This window comes from Ctenopharyngodon idella, chromosome 19 (genome assembly GCF_019924925.1).
Source record: "Ctenopharyngodon idella isolate HZGC_01 chromosome 19, HZGC01, whole genome shotgun sequence".
Taxonomy (NCBI): Eukaryota; Metazoa; Chordata; class Actinopteri; order Cypriniformes; family Xenocyprididae; genus Ctenopharyngodon; species Ctenopharyngodon idella.
This window is the reverse complement of record NC_067238.1, coordinates 19,142,738-19,155,443: the sequence shown is the minus strand read 5'-3', so window position 1 is coordinate 19,155,443 and position 12,706 is coordinate 19,142,738. Positions and strand designations below refer to the sequence as shown.

Genomic DNA, 12,706 nt, shown 5'->3' with positions numbered 1-12,706 from the left:
AAAAAAGAATATTAGAATTATTTTAATAATAAGTTTTAAATTAGTAAATTAATAAAATAAATAATAAAACATTAAAATACAAATTTGTTATAAATAAATGAAAAAGATAAATAAGTAACAAATGTTAAATTTAAATAAAAAATTGACATTAATAAATAAATAAAATAAACAATAAAAAATAAATTATAAAAGTTACATTAAAAATAAATATATAATAAATAATATAGTAACAATTATAATATATATAATATATATATATATATATATATATATATATATATAATAGCAATTAGATTAAAATAAACAAATAAATAATGCATAGTACAGTAATATAGTGAGTAGAAAAAACATAAACAAAATAGTTTCCAAAGAATATTTTACACATATTTGTATTTATTTTTCACAGTATAAATTGGGTCTTTATAAATATAAATTTATAGCAGCCTTTTGCATTTAAAAGATTGAAAACCCTTATCTTCTGTAATCAGAGCCATTCTTCTGTGAAAACAATAAAAAAACACAGCAAAAACAGCTGTAAATCAATACAACACTCATAAATCTGAGCGAAAACATTTAAATCCAGCAGAAGTGAGGATTTACCAGCGGTTTGTGGTGATCATTCGGTTTAATGCGTGTCTTAATGGCCTGGTTCTGAGGAGTTAATCATGTAATGGCTTGTTCAAGAATGAAGATTCATGTGGAGGAGCCGTGTGGGAGGAGTGGTTAATCAATAATGTTGTTATCAGAGAAAATAATTACTTAAATGGAACCAAAGCGCCACATTCCTGATTTATAATCATCTAAACCTTTAAACGTCCTGTTCTCAGTTATAAGGAGCAGGAATCTAGTTGGACAGGCTCGGGCAGGGCGCGGGTGGGTGTGTGTGTGTGTGTGTGTGTGTGTGTGTTAAATCAACCTGTCACTCACCTGCAGCCTGTGTGACTCCGCCTCCCTGCCGACGTATCACGCACATGTTCACTAACAGGAAGTGCACAGCTGACAGAGAGAGAGAGAGAGAGAGGAGAGGGAGATGATCTCCCCCCGGAGCGCTGCTATGGTCTGTTCTCACTTGTTAATGAGGCCCTGCCTTTTCCCAGCGGACCGTTGCCACGGAAGCATGGAATTGTTAATGAGTTTCCAGCAGGAGTAACCGAGGGAAAGTGAACGAGAGAGTCCTGGTGATTTTACAACTCTCCAGTTTGGATTTCTAGGCTACAGGTTGGAGTTTTGCTCTCCTTTAGTTACCGATCTCTGGAATTACTGGGATTTGTTCTCCCTGACCGGCCATGTGAAGTCTCTCATATGTGTGTTTACCAACGCGGAGGCTCTTCCATAGAGACAGAGAGATGTTAACTCACCCGTCGCTTGACAACTAGTCTCAAACGTTAGAATCGTGAGTGAAGAAGAAGGACAACGCAATGGATTCCTATCGGACGTATTGGAATTCCCACATCCTGCGCGACAGCTGGCTGGATAGCCAGGATCAGGATATTTACGAGGTGGAATCGCGCATCCCGTTGCCGCGACCTTTCCCTCTCAGCCACCTGCTGCACGAGAAGAACGCTGTGGTGGTGCAGACGCAGATCTCACACGTCAACCAGCGGGACAACGGACACCTGCTCAAAGTCGTCTCCAAGATTTCTCTGCCCACTCCTCCCTATACAGTAAGTGTGTGTGAGGGGCTGTTTGTGGTCACCTGAGCAGGTGCTTCCTCATGCAGGAGATCGATTTCGACCTTTGAGAATCATGCGGAGGAAGGTTTATAGCGCTGGAGACGTTCAGTGTCTGTATAGTTAGATAAGAGGAGCTTTTGTACACGTTGACTGGGCTGTAATGAGATTCCAGGGTGTGTTTCTGTGTATGAAGTGTTTTGTGTTTAGACTCGTAACACGAGATCGCTCACACTGTCGTGTTTTTATAAAATCCTTTTGTTAAAGCTTCTCGCTGGTTCACTCTTGAATCTGTAACCACATCAAGCACTCAGAGACTTGTTGACATAACTGAGAGAATAATACAGAAAGATTTTTAGATCAGATGTGTGTAGCATTAAAACTAAACAACCATGAACCATTTTGTAAAGAAGTCTCTTCTGCTCAGCAAAGCTGCATTTATTTAAGCAAAAATACAGTAAAATTGTGAAAAAATATTATGATTTAAAATATCTGTTTTCTATGTGAATATATAGTAAAGTGTAATTTATATCCAGTGATCAAAGCTGAATTTTCAGCATCATTACTCCAGTCTTCAGTGTCACATGATCCTTCAGAAATCATTCTAATATGATGATTTGCTGCTCAAGAAACATCAATGTTGAAAACATCTTAAAGGATTAATTCACTTCAGAATTAAAATTTCTTGATAATTTCCTCACCCCCATGTCATCCAAGATGTTTTTCTGTCTTCAGTTGAGAAGAAATGAAGGTTTTTGATGAAAACACTCCAGGATTTTTCCCCATATAGTGGACTTCACTGGGGTTCAACGGGTTACGTAATGCGTGGAGCATCACAGAGCAGTGCAAGACGAGCATTTGTGGTTAAAAAGTATATAATGTTTATTTTTTTTATAAAATGTCCGATGGTTTCTCTAGATAAGACTCTTATTCCTCGTCTGGGATCATGTAGAGCTCTTTGAAGCTGCACTGAAACTGACATTTGGACCTTCAACCTGTTGAACCCCAGTGAAGTCCACTATATGGAGAAAAATCCTGGAATGTTTTCCTCAAAAACCTTCATTTCTTTTCCACTGAAGACATAAAAACATCTTGGATGACATGGAGGAGAGGAAATATTAATTTCTTTTTAAAAAATCCTACTGACCCCAAACTTATGATCGGTAGTGTATATATGCAAATCACTTCTCATGTAAGGTCTTTATTCTGGCTTATTCTGAAAACGAGCTTCACATGTTCCATATTCCTGTAAACGTTCCTAATAAACCATCATGCATCTTCTGTTCCTTTCTAGTAATATTAGAAATAATCACTCAGAGTATTTATTATGATGCTTTTTTGAATAATTCCACAAAATAATGTAATAATCATGTCCCTCAAAACAGCACACAAAATCATAACGAATTGCTCAATGAAGGCCGTGAGGCTGTAATGATGCTCTGCTCATCGTTTATTGATGAATGTTCATTACTTTAATTCACTCCAGAAACTCTTCAGTCACTGGATGTTTTTCCACTGCCTGCCACTACTTTTTCTCACAGCTATAGATCAAAGTTTTTATTACAGTAGATATTCTGAATTTACATGACACTGATGTCTGATGAATACAGGCATATTTGTTTTTTGTAATCTAGAAATCAGGCTATTGTTACTGCATTCATAAAGGAGTAAATCAATGGAGTTCAATCCAGTTCAGAGATCAGTCTGAAAGTTCCAGCACTGGTTCGCCCATCATGATCTTTCTGTCCGTCTCTCAGCTGGAACATGCGCGGATCACGCAGACGGAGCTGATGAGGGAGAAGTTCAGGCACAATGAGGAGATGGAGGAGCTGCTGCGACGACAGGAGGAGCTGCAGGAGCGTCTGTGTGAGGAGGCCAGAGCGCGCGAGCAGCTGGCGCTGGAGCTGCACAAGGCTGAAGGTGTGTGTGTGTTTGTGTGTGTGTGTGTGTGTGTTTGAGGATGTGAGGAGGATCTGTGTGTGTTGGCAGCACTCGAGTGTGTCAAAGAGGTGGGTTGTGTTTGTGTATACACAGTGTGTATCATAACCCTTAATGTCAGCATGAAGCTGCAAGTTGCGCTCATCTTTTCTTCCGTGTTGTGCTGTATTTCAGAGTGAAATATTTTTTTATAATTACAGTACTGTGTCTTCAGTTTAGTGCGTGTTCTTCACATGAGCAGCTCTGTGTGTGTGTGTGTGTGTGTGTGTGTGTGTGTGGTGACAGCAGTGCAGCTTCTGGTTTTTGAGCAGACTTTGATCTAGATCAGGGATTCCTAATCTTTTTTTGTAAGCTGAACCCCTTTGAGCTAAAATAAGTCCCCCTGAGATTTTAGGTCAATATTTCAATAAGTTAACAACACATTCACATGTTCACTGTTCTCTGATAAAGGGTTAGTTCACCCAAAAATGAAATTTCTGTCATTAATTACTCACCCTCATGTCGTTCCACACCTGTAAGACCTTCCTTCATCTTCAGAACACAAATTAAGATGTTTTTGATGAAATCCGAGACCAATTAGACAGCAATTTAACAAACACTTTCAAGGTCCAGAAAGGTACTAAAGACATCGTTAAAACAGTCATGTGACTACAGTGGTTCAACCTTAATGTTATGAAGAGACGAGAATACTTTTTCTGTGCAAAAACAAAACAAAAATAATGACTTTATTCAACAATATCCTCTCTCTCGGATTTCATCAAAAATATCTTAATTTGTGTTCTGAAGATGAAGGAAGGTCTTACGGGTGTGGAACGACATGAGGGTGAGTAATTAATGACAGACATTTTCATTTTTCGGTGAACTAACCCTTTAATGGGCACACTTAAAATCATTTATTTGTTTTAATTTTACACTCATTATTGTATTAATTTTTAGTGTTTTATTTAGATTTTAATTTATAACTTTTGTGATTTTATACATTTTTACTAATTGTTTTTTTCATTGTTTTTATTTTAAAATAATTTGTCTACTTAAATTTGCCGTTTTTATGATTTTATTAATTTTTAGTAAGTTTTATTTTGATTGTTTCATTTTAAAATCATTTACCTATTTTAATTTTATATTCTGTGATTTTATTAATTTTTAGTAATCGTTTTATTTTGATTGCTTTTATTTGAAAATATTTTTTTATATCTATTTTAAAGTTTTATGATTTTTTAAAATTATTTTCATCAACTTACAAACCACCTGCAGTTTCCTCATAAAACCCAGTTTAGAGAGACTGATCTAGATTCTAGAACAAGGATCAGTTTTCTCTTTCACTTCTGAAGAAGCTCAGGACAGACAGTTGATTGATCGATCAGTGTGTGTGTGTGTGTGTGTGTGTGTGAGGTGTGTGTGTGTGTGTGTGTGTGTGTGTGTGTGTGTGTGTGTTTGTTGGTGACAGCAGTGGCTGGTACTTCAGCAAACACACACACTCACTCCAACATTCAGAGACTTTCTAACAGACCAGCATTATTAGTGTGTTGTCACGGTTACACTCTTTTTGTTTTATTCATTTTCTTTGTGCATGGTGGAAATTGGCATATCGTAAATGTTTGAATGTTAGATTGTGTTTAGTTCGCTATTTACGACTAAACGTTTACCATAGTCATTTCACAAGACAGTGTGATAGCACTAAAGCAGACAGTGACACAGATCACATGCTGCTGTGATGGATTGTGGGAGTGTCTCCCTGTGTGATGTTTGCTCTGCTGTCACTAATCTGTCATACTGATGGTCATGTGACGTAATTCCACAACATCAGACCTACTTGGACAGTCATTTATAATGTTTTAAGTGAATCTATTACTTTACGAAGTGATCAGATGCACCATTTGTGTTCATTTAGGTGCAGCATGTTCTTCTGAAATTAGTTTTTAATAGTTTTAATTCTTTAAATTGTCATGACCTAAATGTTTGTCTCATTAAGACATAATCCGATAATAAACCTGTCTCTCGCACGAATGAGCCAATGTTTGTGTTTGAAACGAGAAGCGTATCATCATCAAACTGGCCTGCAGGAGCGTCTGATGTTCCTGTGAGAGTCTGTGGTTTGATCATCTTTTAATATATTATTCTGCCTGCATGTCTGTACATGACTGCTGATTCTGTGTTCAGTGCAAATGAACTGTCACTGTGTCTATATTTACATGCATTCGTTCAGCTTCACAACTGATACATTTAAATGCATATTAAATACAGGAATGTGTTTTTGCTTTAGTTGTCCAACAAGTGTCTTCAGCGTTATTATCAGTGTTTCAGTTATCGTGCTGACAGTGTGCTGTTCTCATTCATATTTCTTGTCTAACATCTAGTCGTGCTGATAGCTTTTGTTGTTGTTTCAGTGGCTGTGATCTTCCGTCATGTGTGTCGTGTCGAGCTCTTTTGTTAGTCTGATCGCTCACTGCGGCCTCATTTCATTTGCAAATGACCTTAAAGAGTGTCAGATCTTTGTCATTAAATATTCATGAGTTATTCTTGCGTGCCTGTGGCTGAATGAATGACTAACCCTCTGTGTGTTTGTATGTGGAGCGGTGTTATTAAATACTGCTAAACTCCACCACGAGCTTCACAAGTGACACAAGTCTCGTCCTGCAATGTTCTTTTCCTCATGAATATTCTGTTAAACACACTTAGAAGAGGTTAATTGTTGAACTGAAAGAATGTTGATTCATATTTCTCCTGAAGTGATGGAGTTTATTGAGTGAGATTGAGAGGAGAATCAGTGACCTGTAACAGAGTTGGGGCAGAAATGCTTTGTTGTCGTGTTCAAACCCTGTTAACCAAATAGAGCCTGACGTGTGTGTGTGCTTGTGCGAGTGTGTGTTTGTGTGTGAGTGTATGGGGGGAGGGAATCCCACTATTTACCTCTTTTTACCTCTTTTTACCTCTATTTCCCTCTATTTCCCTCTGTTTCCCTCTATTTCCCATTATTTTCCTCTTTTTCCCTCTATTTCCCACTATTTCCCTCCACACTATTTCCCACCATTTCCCACTATTTCCCTCCACACTATTTCCCTCTATTTCCCTCTATTTCCCACTATTTCCCTGTTTTTCCCTCTGTTTCCCTCTGTTTCCCTCTATTTCCCTCTATTTCCCACTATTTTCCTCTTTTTCCCACTATTTCCCACGATTTCCCTCTTTTTCCCTCTATTTCCCTCCACACTATTTCCCTCAATTTCCCACCATTTCCCACTATTTCCACTATTTCCACTATTTCCAACCATTTCCCACCATTTCCATCTATTTCCCTCTATTTCCCACTATTTCCCTCCACACTATTTCCCACTATTTCCCTCCACACTATTTCCCACTATTTCCCTGTATTTCCCTGTATTTCCCTCTATTTCCCACTATTTCCCTGTATTTCCCTCTATTTCCCACTGTCCACTGGCACAGAGCAGAATAAGCGTTTTCAATTAATTTGTAACTCAACTTCCATAGGAATGAACTAAAAACACTTGCTCTGCTCCTGTGCTGCTGTGCGCATTTTACTTTCGCTTTCAAATTAGCACCAATTCAGGGGCGGCAATTGATTGAATAGTGGGTTCATTATTATTCTTAATGAAAAACACAACAACAAAACAGTACAGTGACAAACTCGCTTTTACATTTCGCTTTGAAACCAAATCTTCTGCTGTTGTCTTGTCAGTCAGAAGTGTGTGGTCAGTAATGGGTGAAGTGAGGTGAACTCTGACTCCTGCTGCTGATCTGTGCTGCGACTCTTGAATTGAGCAGATGCCTTTAGTTTTTAATTGTAGTGTCTGTTGTCTAACTGAACTAAGTGATTTTTATTAGGCTACTATAAAAAATCAAAACGACAGTGGGGGGGCAGTGCCGCGGCGGGCAAGTGATGTAACAGATGACCACTGGTAACACCGACTATCGCAGCAAGCCTAGTGTGTGTGTTGCTTTTGTTTATCTGTGTGGTGTTTCATTCAGCTGGAGTGTCACATCACACATGCAAATCAATGAAGTGTTATATTTTACTTCAGAAGATTTGTTGTTTTTAGAGATCTTATATCAGCTGCCATGCCCACACAAAAACAAACAACATTCAGTGTTTCCCACAGGATTCTGTGAGACTGCAGTGGGTGGATCTCGGTCCCTCTATGGGCATCAGGGGACATGTTTCTGTAATGTATACTGTGACTTCAGTCTTCATTATATTCACACTGGTGTTTCAGGAAGCCAAACAATAAGAATATAATAATAATAATTTTATATTATTATCATTCCTATGACAGTAATGGCCTTATATTGTAAACCAAATGCACTGTAAAATAAATGAAAACGAATATTTAAGTATATATTTTTACTTTTTTACGTTACAGTAGGGAAATTATAATACTTTTGTCTTAATTTTCTTCACTTGTAAGAGATAAACCCTAGAAGTTTTATTTTGATGGAAACTGCAGTTGAGCTTTTATTTTGACAGAAAACTACAGTCTGTACTACTGATCTGTTACAAATCTGTTACAAATGCTGTAATCACTTTCCCACAAAAATGTTGGAAATTATGCAAATGTGAAAACAACGCTTAACTGGTTCCCGCTACGTTCTCAAATGCAAAACGTTAAACACATGCCAGAGTTCACTGTTTACTGACTATATACATATTTAATTAAATTGAATGAAATCGCAGTCTTTTGCGCTTTGATAAGGACAAAAAGCCATATCGCACTTTCAGTTTTAGTTGGTTTGACAGATACTTTGCCAAAGCAATGCCGCAAAACACAGTTAGAGTTATTATGAGAAATCTGAAAATATTTCAGTTCATTATGAAACTGTGGCGGTCACCAGAGTCTAGGTACTGAATAGGAAACACTGAACATTAATACAAGCTCACAAATAAAGACAAAGACGTGATCTGCAAAGACCCAGAAATCATTTACTCATCCTCCTGTTGATTCAAACTGAATGGCTGTTTCTGAACTAGGATGGATGCTGTCCAGTTCAAATGTGAAGCTTTTATCATCACAGTAACCGTGATGATGTGTTTGTGTTCAGGTTTGATTGACGGCTACACCGGCGAGCGTCTGGCGCTGGAGCAGCAGATCCGCGAGCACGCCGAACTGCAGCTGCACCTGGAGCAGGAGCTGCACGTGACCGGCAGCCGTCTGCGCGAACTCGAGCAGGAGCGACAGCAGATACAAGACGAACGCCAGCTGCTGTCACGGCAACAGGACGCCATGAGAGACGGGGCGGGGTCTCGAGAGCTACGTATGTCACGTGTCTTACGTTCGCTGTGATTTGATTCGTTGATTGGCAATCTCAGAGAAATGATGTATGATAGACACTGAAGCTGAAAGTGTTCATGGGTAAAATCAGAGCTGTTGCAGAATGATTAACTGATGATTTATTTTGTTTATAGGTTGTGTCAGTATTCATTCTCAAGGCCCGTTCACACTGAACATGGATTTTCAACATGACAAGATGCTAAATTAAACAATGCTAGCGGCAACTCGAACATTACAGTCCAGAGAGAGCGCGTCATTTCCAGTTCCTGTACAAATGAAAACATGTCATGATTAAATTTCATGCCAAAACCAAAAGAAATATATATTGCATTAAGAAAATTAAACCTGTTTTTAGTTTAGTTTTAATATTTTATTAATAATAAATAATAATATTAAATAATATTTAATTATTATTAAATAATAATATAATTATTATTTTATGACAATTAAATATTTTAGTATTATTTTTGTTTAATTTATTTACTATTATATTATTTATTAATATTTTTAATTAGCTTTTGTTTTGATATTTTAGTTTTCATTTTAATTTTAGTTAAGATTTTAGTATGTGTATGTAAATGTATTTCTATTTGGCTTTCATTTACTTCAGTTTTAGTTTTAGAAATATTTAATTTAAACTTGTTTATTTCAGTTAGTTGCCAAGAACTGTTATTTTAGTATAATTAAGATATTATTGTAGTTTTTATTAATATTTTGAATTAGATTTTATGTGTATATTTTCCGTTTTCATTTTAATTTCAGTTAAAGTTTTAGTAATTTTGTTGTGTGTTTTTGTCATTTTCATTAATATTTATATAGTTTTTATTAACTTTCATTTCATTTTTTGTTATTTTAGTACATTAAGTTAAACTAAATAAAAATGGGAAATGTTTCATTGGCATCTAGCTGAAATAAATAAATATTTTATTTTATTTCAAGTAACGAAAAAGTTTTTTAAGGTTTTAAGTTTTAGTTATAATAATAACCCAGTTGCAACATTTCTAATTTTTATTTAGTTTAACTTAATGTACTAAATTTTAAAGTTTAAGTTGTTCATCTAATATTTATATTTTATTTTATTACAGCTTTATTTTAGTTATTTTAATAATTTTAGTTTTAGTTAATAATAACACTGCAATCTAGCAAATTTTCCCTCTAAATTTTAAAAAACATGTTTTCTTTCGTTTAAGTTTCTATCAAAGTTCTGCAGTTATTTTGGAGTCAGGTTTGGTGTGAACAGGCCTTCAGACGCGAGTTCAGATGTTTACAGGTGCATGAAGTGCCAAATCCCCCGCCGGAGAATCTGAAGATGCTTTAACAGCGCACAGATGCGGATGTTGTCACGTCTCCATGCGTCACTTGTTTCTGCCTTCTTTCCTCCTGTATTTGCATGATGAACGTGTTGTTTTCACTCTCTCTTTCCTCAGGACTAGTTGAGGCTGCTCTTGACGCAGCACCTGAAGCAGGTGTGTGTGAGTGTGTGTGAGTGTGTGTTCACGAGCTGCATGGCCGGCCCACCGTGTCTCACTGTCTGATCAATACACCAGTAACAGCAGTTTGGAGCTTTGCTTGCTTTTGGCTCCTGATGGACTAACCGCTGCCTCACTTTAACTCACTCAACATCACATTCTGTCTGCTGGAAACACGCTAGCATGATTAACTGAGGCTGGCAGGTGTGATCGATCTCCTGATTGAACAGCCATCTTATTTGGGCAATTTCACTACAGGACTATGGATGGAATTGTATTTCACTGGAAACCTTTTTTAAAATAATAATGTATAATAATTATAATAAAACAGAATAAACAATTATATATATATATATATACATATTCTAAATGTAAACCATGTAAACCATGTGACTATATTAGATTGATGGCTGTTCAATAAGGGACACGTTTCCTTTTCTTTTTCCTTTCTTTTTTGCATTTGCACTCTTATCCCCCGTCCTCTCCTGCACTGTGGGTTCGTTCGGTGGTTGCTGACCGGATCATGTGATCATGGATCATACAGGAATGGGAACGATTGTGGGAAATGGGGAAATGTCTTCTGTCAATGTGCCATATCTAGTAGGATGCAAAAGTGGAGAACTGCAGAGAACATTCACTAATGAATTTCATATTTCATGGCACAATCAAAAGACATTTTGTTCTTTTGAAGGAGTATTTAGCTTGGTTTTAATTAAATTTAATGTTTTTTTTTTTTTTTTTAAATTATTTTAATTATTTTCATGGCAATTAAGCAGTGTTATTTTAGTATTATTTTTATACCATCATGGTATTTATTAATATTCTGAAGTAGCTTTAATTTGGTCTCTTCAGTTTTCATTTTAATTTTAGTAAGCTTTTTTTAAGCTCATTTTTATTTTTATATATATTTCCATTTTTTTTCCTCTTAGTTTTAGTAATTTTAGTACTTCAACATAAACTTAATTATTTTAGTTAGTTGCAAAGGCATCACTTTTCATTTTTGTTAATTTTTTTAATTTAAATTTTTCTTGTAATATTTCATTTGTAATATTTTTAGTTCTAGTTAGCAATAACAACACTGCAATTAAGCACATTTGCCTTAAAAATTTCCATAAAATTTTTCATTTCCATAACAATCTATTTTCCTGTTTTATTCCTTTTTTATTATTATTATTTTCATTATTTTCATTGCAATTAAGCAGTGTTATATAAGTATTATTTTTATACCATTGTGATATTTATTAATATTCTGAAGTAGTCAAAATTTTAGTTCAAGTTTCATTAATTACATGCTTTTATCATTATCATTATTATTATTATTATTATTATTATTATTATTATTATTATTATTATTATTATTTATTTCTGTTTAGCCTTAAATGTTTTTTTGTTTTTTTTTTTCAGTTTTGGTAATTTTAGTACTTCAACTTCAACTTTTTTATTATATTATTTTATTATATAAAAAAATTAATTTAAATAAGTATAAATTATAAATTTACTTATATAAATTTATTTATTTATTTCAGTTGATTGCAAAGGCAACATTTTCTACTTTTTATTTCTTTATTTATTTTTTCATTTAAGTTTTTCTTTTAATATTTAATTAGTTTGTTTCTTTTGATTTTGTGGTTAAATATGATCTGAACATAACGAGTTTTATGAGATTCAGCCAAGCATTTTATTCCGTATAAAAATGTTTGCAGTTTAATTATCAGAGTCCATCTGCAGTTTATAAAGTCTGAGAACATCAACTCTCAAGAGCTTTAATAAAGATTTTTTTTTAAATCTTTTAATTATTGGTCTTGAATTCAAAACCGTGAATGAATCTCTGAAGCTGCTCCGTTTTTGTCATCCGTCGAGCACCGTCCGTCCTTCTCTCCTAACGTGATGTGGCTGTTCTCAGACCTGCTGGAGGAGACGGAGAAGCTGATGGCGGAGAAGGTGGAGGTGCAGCGTCAGGCGCAGAAGGAGAGCGGCGAGCTGCTGCAGCAGGTGAAGCACCTGGAGGCGGAGCTGGAGGAGCAGGTGAGCCGCTTACAGGAGCTGCAGGAGACGCGGCGCACAGAGGGAGACGACCTGCGACAGCAGATCCAGGCCTTGGAGAAACAGCTGGAGAACAACCGCAAGTTCATGGACGTAAGTCATGTATATCAGGGCCTTAAGTGTGTCACATGATCTGAACGGCTCAAGCCTGACGTGTTTCTGTCCTTCTATTGATCAGGAGCAGGCCGCGGACAGAGAACACGAGCGCGACGTCTTTCAGCAGGAGATTCACAACCTGGAGCAGCAGCTGAAGAATCCTCCCAAAACAGGATCAGGAAGTGACCGCAGGGACAGAGAGGTACGA

The 12,706-nt window shown here is 36.1% G+C and overlaps 1 protein-coding gene across 8 annotated transcripts in view; it reads left to right on the top strand.

The window, feature by feature from the left end:
• akap9 (A kinase (PRKA) anchor protein 9) overlaps positions 1-12,706 on the top strand; it is an 81,699-nt gene that overhangs the window by 46,143 nt on the left and 22,850 nt on the right. For 6 of the 8 annotated variants that reach the window (XM_051871887.1, XM_051871891.1, XM_051871890.1 and 3 more), the window contains 5 exons: positions 3,428-3,590; positions 8,661-8,873; positions 10,318-10,356; positions 12,263-12,495; positions 12,581-12,700. In XM_051871887.1, coding sequence (XP_051727847.1) covers positions 3,428-3,590; positions 8,661-8,873; positions 10,318-10,356; positions 12,263-12,495; positions 12,581-12,700 — 768 coding nt within the window. The remainder of the gene's footprint in view (positions 1-3,427; positions 3,591-8,660; positions 8,874-10,317; positions 10,357-12,262; positions 12,496-12,580; positions 12,701-12,706) is intronic. The other 2 variants (XM_051871892.1, XM_051871886.1) reach the window with 1 other exon arrangement.